The sequence below is a fragment of the Cebus imitator genome, unplaced genomic scaffold (assembly GCF_001604975.1).
Source record: "Cebus imitator isolate Cc_AM_T3 unplaced genomic scaffold, Cebus_imitator-1.0 Scaffold201, whole genome shotgun sequence".
In the NCBI taxonomy this organism is placed as follows: Eukaryota; Metazoa; Chordata; class Mammalia; order Primates; family Cebidae; genus Cebus; species Cebus imitator.
The window spans coordinates 361,651-384,557 of NW_016107516.1; the positions used below are offsets into that span (position 1 = coordinate 361,651).

The following is a 22,907-nucleotide window of genomic DNA, read 5'->3' on the forward strand; positions in this document are numbered from 1 at the left end:
TCTGGCCTAGTTAGTACTTGGATGGGAGACCTCCTGGAAATACTAGGTGCTGTAGGCTTCTAATAAATAAAATAAATAAAAAATAAAAAATCTTTAAAAAAAAAAAAAAAGTAGAAATTGGAATAAATGGTTTAGCTAGTAGTATGTGGAATGTTTCCTTTGAGAGATAAGACCTAAAGCAACATCTTTACTTTCTAACAATTTATACCAGTGTCTTAAAACTCTTCTGGGACATGGACCTTTTTGATAAACTAATAATAACTCTACTAGAAAAGTTCACAGACACATCTACAAAATTTTTTTCATAGGCCATAAGAATATTTATAATCAACCACTGCCACTCAGTAAAGTCCCCACTAAGAAGCCTTATATACATACTGAACCAAAATTTGAACTTAGTTTTTGGACCATGTTGTCTAGTAAGCAAAAATGACTTTTCTAGCAGGGAGGGAAGGTTGCCACATTTTTAGATATGTATAAGAATAAACCAATTTTTAATATTTAGCCTTCTGATACAATTGATTAGAACTATGTAATAGATAATACTTCAGTGGAAACTATTAAAGTTTAATAGTTAATTAACTGTGTTAAAACAATGAAGACTTATTCATTCTATAAATATTTACCTCTATACCGATTACTTAAGAATTAAGATGTATTAAAACACCAGAGATTTAAAATCATACTTCATGAGCCAAAAAAGGATGCCACTGTTTATTACCTTATAAAATACTTAAGAATTAGAAATTGCAGGTGGCAGGGGGAGGGAGAGCATTAGGACAAATGCCTAATGCATGCAGGGCTTAAAACCTAGATGACGGGTGATAGGTACAGCAAACCACCATGGCACATGTATACCTATGTAACAAACCTACACTTTCTGCACATGTATCCCAGAACTTAAAGTAACATTTTTTAAATATTAAAAAAAAAAAGAATTAAAAATTGTTTCCAGGAGCAGTGTACTACACGTTTTCACAGAGTATTTTTTCCTAAACTCTTTGATGGTCTTTTGCCTTTTCTCTAAAAGTTCTTGGGTTTAACCTGTCCATCCTAAAGACCCTTATGATCATTAAGAGGACAATTATTTCTCTACATGGCAAAAGATACTGATAACCTTTTTATAATTTGCCAGTGAAATCAAGCTCAAACACCAAGTTTTTGGGGGAGAAAAATGAGGCGCAGTGACTGACAGTCTTCATTTGCATAAACATCAAAAAACTCATCACCTCTACTGTAACTAGAACAAGAAGAAGACTATATAGCATGAGGTTTTAAGGATAATACATCACTGAGCAGGTTTTACGTAGAGAAATTGACTGTGAATCACATTTTGTAGTGGGAGTATTCAGTAACAAAACAAATACTCGAGTAAGATTTATTATTTAAAAAGCAGCACTCCATGTTTTGGCAAAATGGACATAAAGTTTGGGTCCTAAAACTTTTTTCCCACAGGTGGTTCATCATGTCACACTTACTCAAAAAGTTTCATAAATGCAAAGAGCAAAAGTTAATGTTGCTGAGAAATGCTCTGAGCATTTGAATTATTAAAGTTCAAAACAAATTAACATTTAATGAATACCTGCTATATGCAAGGTATTACATATTAAAAGCTGTAAACTTCATAGTTTTTTTTAACCTCAAATTTAACAAAAAATTAAGACATATATAAAACTAAATATGGGTTATACATTTATATAATTATAACAGGATATCACAAAGTAGCACCTTAATAATAATTATCAAATTTAGATAATCAATGCTAGATAAGCCCTTATGATAGAGATGCTACTTCAGTCTTACAGTCACTATGAGATCTTCTAAGGACAAAGAGAATGTATGCAGGTAAACAGAAAGTTGTATATTTCAATGTAAAATAATTTGAAAAGACATTAATCAAAGTTAGATATCCTTACTTTGAGATTATAATGTATTACTTACCAGGTCCTGAGACCCCATGCACATAACCAAATGTGCTTTCTTTATCTTCATTGAGTATTTTGGGTAGCTTGGAAAAATCCATCATGTTAGTTTACCTATGGCAAATAAAAAAATAAGTTATAATTATAAACCCTAAAGCAAAAGAACCAATATAGGTAGTCCACTAAGATGAGACGACTCTTATCTTTGGTGTACTCTTATTATACTTCTTCAAAGTAGAATATAAAAATTTTCTTTTCCTTAATTTAAAAAAAAATTTTAAGAGGCTCTCTGTCACCCAGGCTAGAGTGTGGTGGTACAGTCATAGCTCACTGCAGTCTCAAACTCCTGGACTCTAGCGGTCCTCTCACCTTAACCTCCCAAGTAGCTATGGCTACAGGTGTGTAGCACCATGCCCAGCTAGTGTTTTTGTTTGTTTGCTTGTTTTGAGACAGAACCTAACTCCATCACCCAGGCGGAATGCAGTAGAGGGATCTCTGCTAACTGCAACCTCTGCCTCCCAAGCAATTCCTGTGCCTCAGCCTCCATGGTAGCTGGAATTACAAGTGCACGTGATCATGCACGGCTAATTTTTGTATTTTTAGTAGAGACAGGGTTTTGCCATATTGGCCAGGCTGTTCTCAAACTCCTGACCTCAAGTGATCCGCCCACCTCAGCCTCTCAAAGTGCCGGGACTACAGATGTGAGCCACAGAACCCAGCCAAAATTCCTAAAATGTAGTTAAAAGTACCCTCTTCCTGGATGCTCGATGGTTATATCACAACTGAATTATATCTCTATGTGAGGCATTTCATAGGAAATATCAGTAAGTACTGATAAAAACGTGAAGTCTTCTCAACAACTTATGCAGTCCTCTAACAACCCCATCCTCAATTATCGCTCTGACTTCTCCAACTACTCTTTTGCTTAATCATGCTGCATATACATACTAACTCTTTGTCAGTTCTCAGAAACACAAGCACATTCTACCTCAGGGCCTTTGTACAGGTTGTTCCTTCTGCTTAAAATGTTCTTCTCCAAGGTATCTGCTCCTACACCTCCTTCAGAGTTTGTTTTGTTTTGTTTTTTTGTTTTTTTAACACAGGGTCTGGCTCTGTTAACCAGGTGGGAGTATAGTGGTATAATCATGGCTCACTGCAGACTCAACTTCCTGGGCTCAAGAAATTCTCCCACCTCATCCTCCCTAGTACCTGGTACCACAGGTGTGTGCTGCCACATCTGGCTAATTTTATTTTATTTTCTGTGAAGGATCTCACTATGTTGCCTAGGCTGGTCTTGAACACCTGGGCTCAAGTGATTCTCTGGCCTTGGCCTCCCAAAAGTGTTGGGATTACAGGTGTGAGCCACCATGTTCAGCACTCCTTCAGATCTTTACTCAAACGTCACATTCTCCATGAGGCTTCTCTGCCCATTTACTTAAAACTGCAACATCCTCCCTCCTTCCCTACTTTATTTTATACCATAGCACTTTTCACATGTAACAAATGATATATTTTATTTATTTTAAAAGTATTTATTTATTTTAAAAGTATTTATTTATTACCTATCTTTAAATTTTAACTAGGAACGGTTTTCCTTTTTTCTTTTAGTGGAACACACCAAGTTGTTTAAGAAATTCATTTCAACCTCTTACTTTATATACAATCTAAAAAACATGAACTATCCAAGTTCACATTAAATACTGGTAACAGATTCCAAAGGAGAAAGTTTATTTTTGACTGCTGGTATACCTTAATAACTATTACCAATTTAATGAGGGAGATGAAATACATGTACATAGGGAAAGCTAAATAATGTCCCAAAATAACCACAAAGAAAGAATCATAGATCAATAAGTGATAAAGTACCAAATAATATATTCTTATTTACTGAAAATTCAAATATTAGAATGTTTAGAGAAGACATCTTGAAGGTCAGGTAGAGCAGAAAAGGAAAGGTAGCAAAGACATTGTGGGGGTGTGGTGCCAATAACAAAAGAATGGAAATAAAACATTCACGAATAGTGAACAGACCAGTCTAACTGGTATAAAAGACTTATATTAGGGCAGCAGTGAGATATAAGCATATAAGGGTAAAGACTAATTTGCAGGTCTTGAACTGACTACCAAGATAACAAGTGGCCTTTATCTGATAAACACAAGGAAAGAACTATTGAGGAAGAACTATTATGAGAAAAATGGTACTCAATTACATTAACAGAATTAAAGTAGGAGAGGCAGGATAAGTTGAAAAAGCTTTGGAAATAGGTAAGGCTTGAATGTCAATGGAATTCCATTTATCACATGTTTACAGAGCTTTTGAAGCTTTAAACAGCTGTACAGTGAAGCAACATGACTTAAATGCACAACTGAGGTACAAACACCACCTTGGGAGCAGAGGAGAAACTGATTCCAACAGGAAGAAGTGTAGACCGATATGGATGAAGCATAGTGAACAAGTAGCTGTAAAGTAAGTTTTTGTTTTTGTTTCTTTGAGCAAGTTCTCGCTGTCACACAGGCTGGAGTGCAGTGGCGCGATCACGGCTCACTGCAGCCTCGACCTCCTCGGCTCAAGTGATCACCTCAGCTGCCCCCTCCTCACCCCACTCAGTAGCTGGCATGACAAATGTGCTCCACCACACCGAGCTAATTTTTGCATTTATTGTAAAGACAGGGTTTCACCACGTTGCCCAGATTGGCCTCAAACTCCTGGGCTCAAGTAATCTGCTTTCCTCAGTGTACCAGTGCTGGGATTACAGACATGAGCCACCATGCCCTGCAGAAATTTATTAAGATTTCTGGCTTCCTGAAGATACAGTGGAAGAAGTCATTAAGAACAGACACAGAATTATAAAAATTGGAATCTAAAGAAACAGAATGAGACTTCCTAGAAACTATAAGAGAATACAGGGGAGAACAGAAAGAAGAATTACATCTTTAATTGGAAAATAGGTTGGGAAAAGTCTTCAAAGAAGTAGTGAACAAATGAATGAAGTGAAATTTCAATCTTCCAAAAATCAAACATTTTCAGTCAGAGAAGAAACTGACAATCATAAACAGTCTTAAGTTCCTCCTCAGATATGGATATTTCCTCTATAACATTCATGATACATGGTCATCTGCCCATTAAAGTGGAAACAGCATGAGATCTTGGGTCAGCAGACTTGGGGTCACATTCTGGTCCTATCAATAACATGCTGCAAAACATCTGGGACAAATCAAAATCTCCCAATATCTACATTTGAAAAACAATAATAATGCTACCACCTACCCCAGACTTGTGACTGCATTACAAATTTGTTTAAAGGTTCCTTGTGGCTGAGCACAGTAGCTCATGCTGGTAATCCCAGCACTTTAGGAGGCCAAGGTGGGTGGATCACCTGATACCAGGAGTTCGAGACCAGCCTGACCAAGAGGGTGAAACCTCGTCTGTACTAAAAGTACAAAAATTAGCTAGGCATGGTGGTGGGCGCCTGTAAGTCCTGCTACTCAGGAGGCCGAGGCAGGAGAATCGCTTGAACCCAGGAGGTGGAGGTTGCAGTGAGCCGAAATCACACCACTGCATTCCAGCCTGGGTGACAAGAAGGAAACTCCNAAAAAAAAAAAAAAAAAAAAAAAAAAAAAAAAAAAAAAAAAAAAAAAAAAAAAAAAGAGCAGTTGACTCCCTTACATGGTGGGTGAGGGATCTGATATAGGTCATAAATGAGATTCATGTGCCACAGAGTGTCTGGCATCAAGTGAGAGGACTACAAGCATATATTCCTTTTTATTCATGGTATGGGAACAATGCACCTTGGATTATGTAGCCAAGAGGTGCTCTCTCTGACTGGTGCAGCTAGGGCTGGTCCTCAGCGGAGGCCAGATTGGAACTGGGCCTTAAAGGATGAATGTCTAGGAGAGAAGAGTGGCTGAGGAGCATTCCCACAAGAGAACAGCATAAGCACAGTCCTAAAGACATGAATCTGTTTGCTAAAGAGATCTGGTATGGCTGAAGCTCAGGTTTGTTATAGGAAATGAGACTTAAAAGATGTTAAAATGGCTGGGCACAGTGGCTCACACCTATAATCCCAGCACTTTGGGAGACCAAGGCGGGTAGATCACTTGAGCCCAGAAGTTGGAGACAGCCTGGGCAACATGGCAAGACCTTGTCTCTATAAAAATTACAAAAATTAACCCAGCATGGTGGTATGTGCCTATAGTCCCAGCTACTTGGGAGGCTGAGACAGAGTGCGACCCTGTCTCAAAAAAAAAATTGTTGAATTGACGTTCATGTCATGCTAAAAGCTTTTATTTAAAAAGAAGCCAGGTGTGGTGGCTCACACCTGTAATCCCAGCACTTTGGGAGGCCAAGGCAGGCGGATCATGAGGTCAGGAGTTCGAGACCAGCCTGACCAACATGGTAAAACCCCACTTCTACTAAAACTACAAAAATTAGCTGGGTGTGGTGGTGCATACCTGTAAGACCAGCTACTGAGGAGGCCGAGGCAGGAGAATCGCTTGAATCCAGGAGGTGGAGGTTGCAGTGAGCCGAGATTGTGCCACTACACTCCAGCCTGGGTGACAGAGCAAGACTCCAGAAAAAAAAAAAAAAAAAAAAAGTTCCGTGTGAAATGTAAAATGCTTACAAAAATGTCATCAGTAACACTATTTGAATATAGTCCTCAATTTGGAAAAAGCCATTCTGTTTTTAGAAATGCTATCCCTCCTATCCAACCTAAATCTACTTCCCTTAACTTCTATCCTCTAGCCCTATTTTTTCCAATTACTATAGCCATACACAGTATGTTTCCCCTCCAAGCAAATTCTCTTTAGTGCCTGCCACTGTCCCTCAAACATACTCATTTCAGATCCCCCACTCCTGAGACTACCCTTTTCTAGAAGTATTTCATGATGTCACTATTTTCTTTAAATGGTATAGATAAAACAAGATTCTAGATGCTGTATGAGTGAGTACTGAAGAGTACTGCTTCACCTGTTCTGAATTTTTTTTTTTTTTTTTTTAAGACAGTCTCATTTTGTCGCCCAGGTTGGAGTGCAGTGGCATGACACTGGCTCACTACAACCTTCGCCTCCTAGGTTCAAGCAATTCTTGTGCCTCAGCCTCCTGAGTAGGTGGGACTACAGTGTGCACCCCACCTACTATGTCCCACTATGCCCAGATAACTTTTTGAATTTTTAGCAGAGACGGGGTTTCTCCACGTTGGCCAGGCTGGTCTCGAACTTACGATCTCAAGTGATCTGCCCACCCTGGCCTCCCAAAGTGCTGGGATTATAGGCGTGAGCTACTGCGCCTGGCCCTGAATGCTTCTTTTTATTGAGAGATAAATAGCATGGTTTGAAGACTGATTTTTTTTTGTTTTTTGAGACGGAATCTTGTTCTGTTGCCAGGCTGGAATGCAGTGGCACAATCTCAGCTCACTGCAACCTCCAACTTCCTGGTTCACGCAATTCTCCTGCCTTAGCCTCCAGAGTAGCTGGGACTACAGGCACGCACAACCATGCCCAGCTAATTTTTGCATTTTTAGTAGAGACCGGGTTTCACTATGCTGGCCAAATGGTCTCGATCTCTTGACCTCATGATCCACGCACCTCAGCCTCCCAAAGTGCTGGGATTACAGGCGTGAGCCACTGCGTCCCACCTAAGACCAAATTTACAAGTTGTGTCCTTAGGCAAATCAAATTCTTTCATCCTTTTGAGCCTCAATTTCATCTTTAAAATCTAATGGGGTTTTTGTGAGGCATTTAACAGTATGCATAACAGTAAAGTAATTCTAATGACTACTTTTTTATTTTTTTATTTACAGAATTTTATTCTGTCAATATAAACTAAGATCGCCTTTTCTCTAAGGCATCCAGTGATTCTTACCTTGTGATTTGAACCAAATCTAGTCACTTAGTTATTTTTTCCCCCTAGTTATCAGGTGTATTTTATCATAACTTTATTTTCGAAGACCAACTGGATTTTTTTAAGCATTGATGATGTGCCAGCTGCTGGATTATAAATAGAAAATATAATGGAGTAAGACACAATCTTTCCCCCAAGGATCTTCTGGCATGGTGGGATGAAAAGACAAACAGGTAGTTCTTATAAGGTGACATATCTGCTCTCTTAGGAGTACTACAGGCTAGAGATTTAGAAGAGCATAAAGCAATGACATCTAACCTAGACTTGGACAGGATGAAAGTGACTTAACAGGAGGTTAAGCTGAGACTTGGAGGGATGAACAAAGAAGCATCAGCATACCTAGTAAAGCTTCCCTATAGATGGTTGAAACCTGTGGTTCAGAAAGGTACTCTAAAGTTTATAAGGGAATAATGATGTCCGTTCTGATTTTTTAAAACAGGAATTTACTTGCTTTCCCTTTAAGACTAACCAATGCATGCCTCCAAATGTATGAGCAATGATTAGCGGAAACCAAATGGGTTTGTTCATATTCAGCTGTCTTGTGGGTTAGCAGTCAGCTGGAAAATCCTAGCCAACACAAGAATTTTAATGATTCTATAGTTTTAAGCTTCTTTTTAGGTACATATTATTTAACTTATACCAAAGATAGCAGACATTAGGAAGTGACATCATGCTAATAAGAGAACCAGGAGCCTAAGTGATAATTCTACAAAATTTACCGAACGATGACTGTTACCAGATCCATAAATTTATATTACTTTCATAAATATTCTTGTATTAGCAAGCCAAGATGATTGTCCTTTCTAAAAAGCCAATATTGGCTGGGCGAGAGTGGCTCACGCCTGTAGTAATCCTAGCACTTTGGGAGACCAAGGTGGGTAGATCATGAGGTCAGGAATTCGAGACCAGCCTGACCAACATAGTGAAACCCCATCTCTACTAAAAATACAAAAAAATTAGCCAGGTGTGGTGTCAAGCGCCTGTAATCCCAACTACTCAGGAGGCTGAGACAGGAGAATCACTTGAATCTGGGAGGCAGAGGTTGTAATGAGCCAAGATCGCGCCACTGCACTCCGGCACTCCAGCCTGGGTAACAGAGCAAGACTCTGCCTCAAAAATAAAATAAAATAAAATAAAATTTTAAAAGCTAATATTAAGTGGAGAAAAATGTAATGATGATTCTGAGTATTTTCACTTTCTCTACTCCATTGTTTTTATACAGAGAAGTGGTTGCAAATACATCCTGAATACTCTCTTATCACATCTTTCATAATAAAGTAATTATGAAAACACGAGCTTTAAAGTGCAAAATTCCAAGCATTTTTTAAAAAGCATTTTGACATTTTAAAATATTTACATTTTAATCTGCTACAGCAACATGGATCTTTTATAAATTTCCTGTGTCACTGCCTAGAATGTTCTTTTTTCGAGGACTCATTTCTTCATATCATTCATGTGTCTGCTCAAATATTCCCAGTCCAAAAAGCACTCCCATAGTGTTTAATAAATAGTCAGTAAACTAACTGCTGTTAACCCTTCAAGGTCAGCCTCAGACGCAGAGAGCTGCTTTGCCTGCATTCACACCACTTGCAGGGCAGTGTGCCCTTGCTTAATGGACACAGTGGAGGTACAAAGGTCCAGCCATTTCAGCCTGATGCAGAATACTCTGGCAAGCATCACTCACTCCAGATCTCTCCCACTGGGTGCCTGAGGCTCTGTGGGTCTTGCATTACATTTCAACTTCTTCCTCTGCCCAACTCTGCTCCCATCCCCTTCCTTTCAAATGTATTGATCCAAATAAACATCAAAGTGAGTAACTACTCCTCTATCTACCCTATCTCAGAATGTGAACAATAGGATGCTACAGCAGTCTACTATAAGCAAGGAAATTCTTGCTATGCTCTTGTATATTCTCTGAATTCCAAAAAGTTTTATACTCTACTTCATTCATACAATAAATTTTATAAGAAAAATATGTACCTTGTAAGTATATACACCTATGTATCCATAAAAATAAGAAACTGAAAAAACTAAAGAAAAAAAAAGAGAGAAAAATATCCAAGTGTTTCCTCCCCACAGTGAAATAAAAATTACTCATCAGGTAGACATACTATAGTGACCTGATGACTGAATAGGGCTAAACACATAGTATTTTGATAAGCATGGTCATACAACATACTTATTTGTTTATAAATCTTCCTTATTATCTGTGAATAAAAATACCCCACTAAAATCTTCTGCTTCATCATTGAATGCTTATGGCTCTAAGTGAAAAAGAATAGGCTTTTAAAAATGTTAAAACAATCTCCTAGAACACCAACTTTCAATAAGCAAATTATACTGCAAATTAGATCATATGAAAAGTTAGTTTTGTGTGTGTGTGGGTGTAGACAGACTCTCACTCTGTTGCCCAGCCTGGAGTGCAGTGGCGTGATCTCAGCTCACTGCAACCTCTGACTCCAGGGTTCAAGCAATTCTCCTGCCTCAGCCTCCCGGGTATCTTGGATTGCAGGCACACGCTACCATGCCCGGCTAATTTTTTTGTGTTTTTAGTAGAGACAGGGTTTCACCATATTGGCCAGGCTGCTGTCAAACTCCTGACCTGTGATTGAGCCCACTGCAGCCTCCCAAAGTGCTGGGGATTAAAGGTGTAAGCCACCGTGCCCGACCTGAAAATTAATCTTAGCCCAAATCTCTCTAAGGTCCAAAATACAATAGGATTTAATGCTACATAAAATAGTTTCATAGGCTATTTAATAACTCCTTTTTAAAAAATATATATATTTATTTTTGAGATGGAGTCTGTCACTCTGTAGCCCAGGCTGGAGTGCAGTGGTATGATCTCGGCTCACTGCAACCTCTGCCTCCTAGGTCCAGGTTCAAGCAATTCTCCTACCTCAGCCTCCCAAGTAGCTGGGATTACAGGCATGAACCACCATGCCCAGCTAATTTTTGTATTTTTTAATAGAGATGGGATTTCACCATGTTGGCCAGTCTGGTCTTGAACTCCTAACCTCGTGATCCACCCGCCTCGGCCTCCCAAAGTAATAACTCCTTCTTAAGACAATATACAGCTATTGATTCTCTTTTTTATTTTTGAGATGGAGTCTCAATCTGTCACCCAGGCTGGAGTGCAGTGGTATGATGTCGGCTCTGTGCAACCTCCACTTCCCAGGTTCAAGTGATTCTTGTGTCTCAGCCTCCCAAGTAGCTAGGACTATGGCATGAGCCACCATGCCTGGATAATTTTTTGCATTTTTAGTAGAGACAGGGTTTCACCAAGTTGACCAGGCTAGTCTTGAACTCCTAACCGTAGGTGATCTGCCTGCTTCGGCCTCCCAAAGTGCTGGGATTATAGGCATGAGCCACTACGCCTGGCCTATACAGCTATTGTTGTTCCAAAACATTTAAAAAATAAAAGCATGAGGCCAGGTGAGATAGTTCATGCCTATAATCCCAGCACTTTGGGAGGCTGAGGCAGGTGGATTACTTGAGGTCAGGAGTTCAAGACCAGCCTGGCCAATATGGTGAAACCCTGTCTCTACCAAAAAATACAAAAATTAGCTGAGCATGGTGGTGCAAAACTGTAGTCCCAGCTACTTGGGAGGCTGAGGGAGAACTGCTTGAACCCGGGAGGTGGAGGTTGCAGTGAGCTGAGATTGTGCCGCTGGACTCCAGCCTGGGTAAAGGATGAGAGAATGCCTCAAAAATAAATAAATAAAAGCAGGAATACTTATTACATACTTCCCTGAAAGCAGTGTGGTATATACAGATGCATTCACAGAAAAATCAAATCAACGATTATATAAACACGTTGCCTTTAGCTGTTTTGACTTCAACCTTGGTTAAGGATAAAAAGTAAATACAACTTACAACTAAGATTCTTTGGTTACAAGTTATGGGGGTTCCTCTCCCCACCCCATTTGTGAAAGATTTAAACAAAAATAAAGACCCTGTGGTAGAAGGGGAAAAATTCAGCAAGGCAGCAGAGGCAATCATCTGAGCTAATGAGTCATCATTCTCTCCCCAACAGGCACTGCAGAACACTGCCACGGAAAATAACACCAGAGGAAAAAATTTTTTGCCTATAATGTCCACTCCAAACTGCTGCTGGTTAATGCACTTGATAATTTCATTATTTCAGAAATAATTATTTTAGTAACCAGAGTCTTGGCTGATATGGCTGCTGTGGGCAAAGATGAGGTAATATATAAGTTAAACACTAATCTTCCAAGGTAATGTTTATTCACATACAAAATCGTGGGGCACTTCATTGATAAGGAAGCATTATTTTAATGTTAACACTTGAAAAAATACATTCTATCTAATTGATTAAAGACTATCTCTGGAAATTATAGTGGAATACCAGCTAAATACCCTATCATATTTTTAGAGTATAGTACTAGTCATTTTGTGACGCTGTTTCTATTCATCTCCTTCAATCCACCTACCTAGCAACCCTATTAGAATGACTTACGTGGCAGATTTATTTCACTACGTATATTTAGTTTCCCGATTTTTCCTTGCCAACCAAAAGCCAACTTTGTTGAAAATTTGGCAAGCCTGTTACTGTAATTCCAGTTCCCTTGACTGCTTTGGAAATAAGCATATAATAAATGATGATCTAACCAATAAGAAATAAGGCAAAATCTGTTGGGGATCTTCTGGGAATAACTTCTTTGCTCTTTTAAAAGATACAAGCAGCTGGGCGCAGTGGCTCATGCCTATAATCCCAGCACTTTCAGAGGCCAAAGTGGGTGCATCACCTGAGGTCAGGAGTTTGAAACCAGCCTGGCCAACATGGCGAAATCCCATCTACTAAAAATACAAAAATTAGCTGGGTGTGGTGGTGCATGCCTGTAGTCCCAGCTACTCAGAAGGCTGAGGCAGGAGAATCGCTTGAACCTAGGAAGGGGAAGTTGCAGTGAGGTGAGATCATACCACTGCACTCCAGCCTAGTGAGAGAGCAAGACTCCATCTCAAAAAAAAAAAAAAAAAAAAAAAAAAATTGCAGGCAATCATGCAGGAAAATTACCACCTTCAAAAGAGTCAAACTAGAAACTGTACAACTACTTTAAAAAGGCAATTGCTTAAAATACTTAGAAACTTTTTTTTTTTTTTTGGAGATGGAGTTTCGCTGTTGTTGCCCAGGCTGGAGTGCAATGGCTCAATCTCAGCTCATCATACCTCTGCCTCCTAGGTTCAAGCAATTCTCCTGGCTTAGTCTGCTAAGTAGCTAGGATTACAGGCATGCGCCACCACACCCAGCTAATTTTGTATTTTTAGTAGAGATGGGTTTCACCATGTTGGTCAAGCTGGTCTTGAACTCCTGACCTCAGGCGATCCACCCACCTCGGCCTCCCAAAGTGCTGGGATTATAGGCATGAGCCACAGCACATAGCCAGAAACTTATTTTTAAAACTTTACGATTGGCCGGGCGCGGTAGCTCAAGCCTGTAATCCCAGCACTTTGGGAGGCCGAGGCGGGTGGATCACGAGGTCAAGAGATCGAGACCATCCTGGTCAACATGGTGAAACCCCATCTCTACTAAAAATACAAAACATTAGCTGGGCATGGTGGCGCGTGCCTGTAATCCCAGCTACTCAGGAGGTTAAGGCAGGAGAATTGCCTGAACCCAGGAGGCGGAGGTTGCGGTGAGCTGAGATCGCGCCATTGCACTCCAGCCTGGGTAACAAGAGTGAAACTCCGTCTCAAAAAAAAAAAAAAACTTTACAATTACCACATTACTCTTTTAAATGTTAGTGAGCAAATTTTGATCATTGTGCCAAAAAAAAAAAAAGAGCAGCTAAACTAGCCAAACATAAGCAATGTAAGCATTTGAGATTGATGTACATACAAGAAACAAAAAAGAGACAGCATCGACAGTGTTGTAGTAAAAGTGCTAGTACGCTTATTCTATTAAATCATGCTGTTCACGTACAGTGGTGCATGCCTGTATTCTCAGCTACTCGGGAGGCTGAGGCAGCAGGATTGCGCATGAGCCTAGGAGTTCAAGACCAGCTTGGGCAACACAGTGAGACCCCATCTCAAAAGAAAAAAAAAGAGAGAGAGAGAGAGAGAAAGAAAAGAAAATATGATGTCCACATTTAAATGAATCCATCCTGTCATTTATTTAATGGATGGAATAGAAGAGGATAAAGGTTCATAAACTGTGCTCTCATATATTAACCCAATGTTTAGAAGAGAGTGTCACATAAATAGGTTCACACCTAACTCAGGAATTCATAAAATCTATGCAATAAAAATATATCCTAAAGCATAAAGTTAAAGACAAAAGAGGAAAAGAATGCTGCCTAAGATAGGTGAAAAAACATCTTACAATCTGGATTTCAATAATGACTATGGTCAAAAGTCCAGACATTTTCAATTCAGAGGGCAAGAAATCTGTGTTTCTAACAGTTTTCCTAGTATACTATGATTAACAACCAGGGTTTATTTAACTAAATTAGTTGTGGGGAGAGGTGAGGTTTTAAATACTGTGGTTTGCTAAGAAATTAACTGTCTGCTCCCCTGGTATGTGCTCAAGGTCTTTAATATTGTTCCTTTGCAGCATTTACTACTCTTGTGATTAAAAAGCTGTTCAATGTCTATTTTCACTGCCAGACTGTAAATGCTGATAAACCACCTCTGCTTTGTTTATTGAGCACCCCAATTATCCAGTAAAGTGCCTTGGCACATAGTAGGCAATTACTAAATACTGCTCAGTGATGGTGCTGGCAAGGGTGTGGGGAGAACAGAAACTGTCATCGTGACCGGGCACGGTGGCTCATGCCTGTAATTCCAGCACTTTCAGAGGCTGAGGCAGGCAGATCACCTGAGGTCAAGAGATTGAGACCATCCTGGCCACAACAGTGAAACCCGTCTCTACTGAAAATACAAAAATTAGCCGGGTATGGTGGCGGGTACCTGTAGTTCCAGCTACTTGGGAGGCTGAGGCAGGAGAATCGCTTGAACCTGGGAGGCAGAGTTTGCAATGAGCTGATTGTGCCATTGTACTCCAGCCTGGGCAACAGAGTGAGACTTTGTCTCAAAAAAAAAAAAAAAAAAAAAAAAGAAAAAAACCAACTCTCATCATTGAGTGAAAACTAATAAAAGCACCTTCAAAGTACACTGAATACACATTCTGGCCTAATGCTTGATGGCCAAGATTTTAAAAATATTCACCTGAGGCCAAAGCTGAATCCAAATATTACCATCACAGAACGATCTTCTAAGATCAAAGATTATTATTAAATATTCTTAAATATTAAGAAAATATTAAATTTGATTCAATTTATTAACTTTGTTATAATTTTATTAATAATTTTAGTGGTCATTTGTTCAATCTTATGAACAGTAGAACACATATAATTGTATAATGAATAGATAAAATTTAATCTCTATTAATCTGCCTAGTATTATTATTTAAAATTTTACAAAATTTATCAGCTCAAAAAGGCTCCACTCCAACACAAACATGAGCAACTGGCTTTTGACAAAAGTATAAAGGTAATTCAGTGGTGAAAGTATATTGTGTTCTCAACAAGTGGTGGTAGAACCAATGTATATGTAAATGCAAAAAAAAAAAAAAAAAAAAAAAAAAAAAAAAAACCCTTAACTATATAAAAAAATCAAAAAATGAAATGGTAGGCCTAAATGTAAAACCTAAAACTATTAAACTTCTTTTATGATCTTGGATTAGACATAACACTAAAAGCACAATCCATAAAAGAATAAAATGGTAAACTGGACTTCATGAAAATTTAAAGCCTCTGTTCATCAAAAACATTGTTAGAACAAAAAGACAAAGTAAAGACTGGGAGAAAATATTTACAGACATAAACCTGATAAAGAACTGATACCCAGAATATACAAAGATCAAAACTCAATACTAGGAAAACTCAATTAAGCAAAAGATTTGAACATACACTTCACCAAAGAAGATAGATAGCAAAGTACATGAAAAGACGCTTAAGTTCAAGTTCATTAGTCACTAGGAAAATGCAAGTTAAAACCACAAAGAAATGCCATTCCACAGCAATCAAAATAGCTAAAACTTTAAAAGACTGACCAAAGGAAGTGCTGGTAAGGATGTAGAACAACTAACACTCTCACATATTGCTAGTAGAACTGTAAAATGGTACAACCACTTTGGAAAACAGTTCGGCAGTTTCTTAAAAAGTTAGACTTATACCTACCATATGATATAGCCATTCTACTCTTTGTTACTTACCCATGAGAAAGTTTATGTCCAAAGACTTACATGAATGTTCATAGAAGCTTTATTCATAATGGCCAAAAAGTGGAAACACAACACAAATATTCATCAACGGGTGAATGGATAAACAAACTATGGTATATCCACAAAATGGAATAATACTTAGCAAGAAAAATATGAATAATTGATAAATGTAATGTAAACTAACCTATAATGATAGAAAATAGATCAGTGATGGTTAAGGATGGGAGGTGGGGAGGTATGGAAGGACAGCATTAAAAAGAGGCACAAGGAAACTTCTTTTGGGTGTGATGGATATGTTCACTACATTGATTACAGTGCTGGCTTCATGTGTGTATATATATATTAAAACTTATCCAATTGTATACTTTATGTGCAGCCATGCCAATTATATCTCAATAAAATTATTTTTTGAAAAGCACGAGTTATTGCCAGCAAGACTCCTATAAAGGCATGCTTCCACAGAATACATACTCACTTTGGTTTTTATTTGTTGACTAATAGAGTATTTCTAACGAATTATTTGGCTTATGCAAACTTGAGAATTTTAACCCTAGAAATAGCATTGGGGGAACAGATGAAGACTTAACCAAACCAATTTTTTGTTTGTATATTTAGAATGAATAATGTGGCTCTGGATAAGGCTGTGTGGGCACCCTCTGGTCCTGCCAAGTTTAGCTAATTCTGGGAATTTCCACAGTCATTTAATAGCTCAGAAGTGTAGAAGTCAGATATGCCTCTTAAGTACTTTATTCATCTATATTTTCAGAACAGGGCTAATGGCATATTGACTTATAATAGCTTGAATGAGAATTTAGGAAAATATTAACTCCATCTTGAATACACTTCCGTGCTATGAGGCATGGAAGGGTTTGTGGTCCAAGACTCAGATTAAGTTCTAATAATTTGGACATCGAAGTTGATATAGCTCAATGGCTCATTTGGAGGGTGGGGGTATAGGGAAAGTTATTTTCTGTTACTTTATACTACTGTAATTTGAGGTAGAATTAGTTCACTTTAAAGAACTGTTTTAGACAGCCTGTTTGTCTCTATTTATAGCAACTTCCCAAGCTGTCCCTAACCCCAGTAGAGTTTCTTAGAGAGAATGAGGTCATATTTAAAAGGCGCATGCACGTGCACACACACACACACACCCCACTGTAAAACAAGCAGGTACTACAGGTCCACATTCAGGCACTGCAGGTATTCTAGGTTGGAACCTGAGAAGATTCCGTATTTTAAGCATCTATTTTGGATCACATTAAAGAGTTTGGTGTCAGTCAACCTGCTTCTTAGCTTCTCAATTAGATATTTTTTCCTTTCTTGAACAAGTGAAATATTGGGCAGTGAATCCAAGGGTGTTATACTCAAAATAACTTGCGGATTTTATAACTCATCTAAATAAAGCCCCTCACTGCCTAATTTTTCATTACCTAAGACTAGGACTCACGGATTATTGAAAACTCACTTTTCACAAGAAAGGACACAGTTATTCCCATATTTAGCTAGTTACCACACTCTTAATGTTCAAATTAATAGCTACTTGAACACTCTTACATAATTGCTTTAGTACATAAAATCAGCAATTTTAACAATTATTAACAATTATAGCATTTTATTCTTTCAACAATATATATTCAAACTTTGATAGAATTTCAACATATAAATCACATTAAGGAGGATTTCAAGTTATATATGAAATATTTACCATTATTTGTAAGTAAAAAGTCCAAAGGTCACACCTTTTTCTCATACTGACATTGTTACATTAATTCCATATCACAGTAATTTATGCTATTACATGACGGTAGATCACACACAATTCAGGGATGCTAGAAATGTTCAAAGCACACCTTCCAAAGACCCAAGCTAAATGGCAGATTTTGACAAATTACTAAGGACAAAGGTGAACTTCTGCACCTCCCTAAATTGGAGAGCAATTTAGCAGTGCCTGCCAAAATTCAAAATGTACTTACCTTTGACATGGCTAGTCCATTTCTAGGAATTTACTGTATGTGTATAAAATGCTTTATTAACAAAATATTAACTATACCACCATGTCTTCAGCAAAAGACTGGAATGTCCATTAATATGGAGGCTAAATACCTTGTAATACTATGACAGGCTACATGTTTAGTGGTATTATGACAGCAATCTCTGGAAAGTGACTCCCTGGGTTCAAATCTTAAGCCGTAGGGGCTTATGAGTTGTGTGATTGTTGGACATTTAATCACCCTGTGCCTAATTTTCCTCATTTGTTAAATATGGAAAAATGTGCCTATCTCATAGGTTGCTATGAGGCTTCCAAGAGTTAATATAACTAAAGTATTAAGGAAGCATCTGGATCAGGAGTAAGCTCTCAATAAATGTTACATATGATGATGAGGGTATATTAATACAATTGAATACTAAACTATCATTAAAAAGAATAAGGCAGCTTTCCCCCACCAACCCATGGACTCTCACCCCGTTGCCCAGGCTAGAGTGCAATTGCACAATCTCAGCGCATTGCAATCCAGGGTTCAAGTGATTCTCCTGCTGCCTCCCAAGTAGCTGAGATTACAGGCGCGCCCTAACACACCCAGCTAACTTTTTCTATATTTGGTAGAGAGGGGGTTTCACCATGCTGGCCAGGCTGGTCTTGAACTCCTGACCTCATGATCCATCGGCCTCAGCCCCCCAAAGTGCTAGGATTACAGGCATGAGCCACCTTGCCTGGCTGAATGAGGCAGCTTTAACTGTATCAATTTGAAAAGATCTCCAAGATAATACTCTTAAGTAAAAAATGTAAGGTCCAGAATAATATGAAGAGGTGCTGCCATTTGTGGATAAATATATGGGGGAAAAAACAATAAGAAGAGAGAGAGAAAATACACTTGTATATAAATTTTACCATATTTGTATATGTATTACCCATTAAACTGAATTAAAAATATTGGATGATTCAATGAATGTTAAAACAATTGAGCCAAGTAAAACTATTATATAAGGTACCTAATTGAGCAAATAATAGCACATATTTATTATTATATATATAGTTTTTTCTGAGACAGGGTCTGGCTCTGTCACCCAGGGTCTGCAGTGGCACGATCTCAGCTCACTGCAACCTCTGCCACCCATGATCCTCCCACCTCAGTCTACCGAGTACCTGGGGCTACAAGTGTGTGTCATCATGCCTGGCTAATTTTTTTTTTTTTTTTTTTTTTGGTATAGACATGGTTTCGCCATGTTACCCAGGCTGCTCTTCAATTCCTGGGCTCAAGCAATCTGCCTGCATCGGTCTCCCAAAGTGTTGGGATTATAGGTGTGAGTCGCTGCACCCAGCTGGCAAATATATATATGGTTCTTATGTGCCAGTTATTATTCCAATCACTTCTCTTATACTATTCACAACATCCAATGAAGCTAAATATTCTTACTTTAAAGCTGAGAAAAATGCAATACAAAAAGATACAAGTAACTCCTCCAAAGTCACGCCACTAGGAAGTAGAGCCAGGATTTGACTCACACAGTCTGGTGTCCTTCATCTCCTTGCTATGTTAATACTTTAAAATTATTTTTATTTATATACACCCCAACTCTTGTAAAAAAGACTTTGGACAGCTTACATTAAAGCACACATATGCAATTAATAAACTGGTAATGAAAAGGGAAAGAAATACCAATGTGAGAAAAAAATACAGCTACTTTAAATATGCAACAAATCTAAAGCATCTGCCATTTTCTACCCTGGCTTTGAATGAGGTATTCTTTTGACATACTTTAAAAAGGATAGAAATCAAGTATTAAATAATTTTAAATAATTTAAATAATTTTACTTCTTTAAAGAAATTCTTGTTTAAAGTTTGCTTAAGGCAAGTTAATTTTGTAATCTAGTTTATGTGCCAAAACCCAGATATGAACTTTTCTCATGATTCTGTCATATGATTAAGTCAGGTGACAGATCCCATACTTGTACAATATGCTCTCTATCTCTAAGGTAGAAAGCGTGTCTAGAGCACTGACTACCCATACAAAAAAATAACATGCCAACTTGCAATCCTATCTAGTAATGCCTATCATTTTCTGGTACATTTTTCTTTTTTTAACTTGTGAGACACGGCGTTGCTCTCATGCCCAGGCTGCAGTACAGTGGAACATTCACAGTTCACTGCAACCTCAAACTCCTGGGCTCAAGTGATCCTCCCACTGCAGTTTCTTGAGTAGCTGGGACTACTATGCCCAACTTTTTTTTTTTTTTAATTTATTGGTAGAGAGGGGGTCTTGCCATGTTGCCCCAGATGGTCTCAAACTCCCAGGCTCAAGTGATCTGCCCACCTCAGCCTCCCAAAGTGCTGGGATTACAGGCATGAACCACCATGCCCAGCCTGTTTTTCCTAATTACAGGAACACTTCATGTCCACTGTAAAAATAAAAACATATAATGTGGCTGGCACAGTGGCTCAGGCCTGTAATCCCAGCACTTAAGGAGGCTGAGGCGGATGGATCACAAGGTCAGGAGATGGAGATCATCCTGGCCAACATGTTGAAACCCTATCTCTACTAAAAAGACAAAAATTAGCTGGGTGTCGTGGCTTGCACCTGTAGTCCCAGCTACTTGGGAGGCTGAGGGAGGAGAATCGCTCGAACCCAGGAGCAGAGGTTGCAGTGAGCTGAGATCGCACCACTGCACTCCAGCCTAGCAACAAAGCAAGACTCCATCTCAAGAAACAAAAACAAAAAACATATAAGGCAGAAAAATGTAAGGAAGAAAGTAAATCACCTAAATGCCCACTGTTTCTTATAATGCATCTTATACACAAACGTAGTTTTATATAAATATGTTACCAGAGATACTCCATCTCTTTCCTTTCTGCTTATTTCCTCTTTCCAATGGTGACAACCAGGTAAAAATATACAAAACTCATGGTGTTTTCAACTGGTTTTCTAAAAATGAGATATCATTATAAATGTTTCTCTGTACTTTTTTTTCTTAAGATACATGATAGACAGCCTGGGCAATAAGGTGAAACCCTATCTCTATGAAAAATACAAAAAATTAGCCAGGTGTGGTGGTACACACCTGTAGCCCCAGCTACTCTGGAGGCTGAGGCAGGAGGATCACTTAAGCCTGGGAGGAGGAAGTTGCAGTGAGCCGAGATGGCACCAGTGTACTCCAGTCTGGGTGACAGAGCAAGATCTTGTCTCAGGAAAAAAAAAAAAAGATACATGATAGAAATCCTTTCAGAATGTACTTGGAAATCCTTTCCAATCACAAGTAGATTTAACTCCTACCATTTAATTGCTTCACAAAATAAAATGCCTAGGCCATAGCTTATGTAACAATACCTCTATTAACAGGTATTCCTTTGTTCAGACCTTGTTGCCACTACTGACATTGAAACACTGTTGCAACTAACACTCAGGTAAACTCTTATACTGGTGCTTTTATTTCTAAGGAAAAGATTACATGGAGTTAGGCTGATGAGTGGAAAATACATGTATTCTCAATATTAACAGATGTTGCCTGATTGTTTACTAGAAAAAAAACTCTTAACACTTCACATCTCCCAATAGCATTTTATGAGATACTCCTTCTCCACATATCCCTGCTAGCAGTAGGTTTACCACTTAATTTTTGCTTATCAGAGAAGCAATATTTTATTGTTAGTATATTGATTACCAGTAAGGTTACACATCCTTTTAGGTTTGTTGAATGTTTGAATTTCTCTTCTGTAAACTTCTGGTCACTTGTTTTATCTATGTTTGCTGGGTGAACTTTTTCTGAATTGGTAAGAGTTCTTACAACGGTTAACTCATCTGTTATATATATTTCAAGTCTTTTTTCACCTGATTTTGTCTTTATTTTTGCCACTGAAGAATCCTTTATTTCTGGCTGGGCACAGGGGCTCACGCCTGTAATCCTAGCACTTTAGGAGGCTGAGGCGAGCAGATCATCTGAGTTTGGGAGTTCAAGACCAGTCTGACCAACATGGAGAAACCCTGTCTCTACTGAAAAGACAAAATTAGCCAGGTGTGGTGGTGCATGCTTGTAATCCTAGCTACTTGGGAGGCTGAAGCAAGAAAATCGCTTGAACCCGAGAGGCAGAGGTTGCAGTGAGCCGAGATTGTGCCATTGCACTCTAGCCTGAGCCACAAGAGCGAAACTCCATCTCAAAAACAAAAAAGAATCCTTCATTTCTATGTAGTCTCATGTGTCTATCTGAACTTTTATAACATTTAGGCTTCCCATATTGGTTTAAAAAAACTACATCTAGATTGTATGTATAAAGAAAATTTAGGAGATTAGTAACTTAAAAATTTTATTGTTTACATTTAAGCCTCTAATCCATCTGAAATCAGTTTTTGCATATGTTGCAAAGTAGGGGTTCAATTTTATTTTCTTCTAGATGAGCAAGTTGTATCAGTTACATTTATGATATATATGTGCCTTTTTCCTCCATTGTATTGAATTATCCCTTTGAAATGTGGTAAATTATCTTATATACTGAGATTTACTCTGCTTTTTAAAATTCTACTGCACTTATATACTTAAGATTAAAAATATATCTACACATCTACAAAATTAAATAACTTACTCAGCTATATGGATAAGACAAAACATTTCAAAACATTTCACTTAAGGTATCCAAGTAGTTAAGATGAAAGAATTATTTAGGTGCCTTAATTTTCCATATCAAATTAGGAAATATTTTGCAATGCCTATTGATAATATGAATTCAAATATACAGAAGTTATAGTAATAAATTACTTATTTTGATGTATTTCCTTACGACTTTTTCCATATGTATATACTATCACTACTATGCATATGCCCTTTTTTCAATTTTTTTTTTTTTTTTTT

General features: G+C 38.2%; 1 protein-coding gene across 1 annotated transcript in view; it reads right to left on the bottom strand.

Moving 5' to 3' along the window:
- Window positions 1-22,907, bottom strand: part of ATP6V1A (ATPase H+ transporting V1 subunit A) — a 63,645-nt gene that overhangs the window by 34,495 nt on the left and 6,243 nt on the right. The window contains exon 2 of the mRNA XM_037745461.1: window positions 1,942-2,036. Within this exon, the coding sequence (XP_037601389.1) occupies window positions 1,942-2,026 (85 nt within the window). The 5' untranslated portion in view covers window positions 2,027-2,036. The remainder of the gene's footprint in view (window positions 1-1,941; window positions 2,037-22,907) is intronic.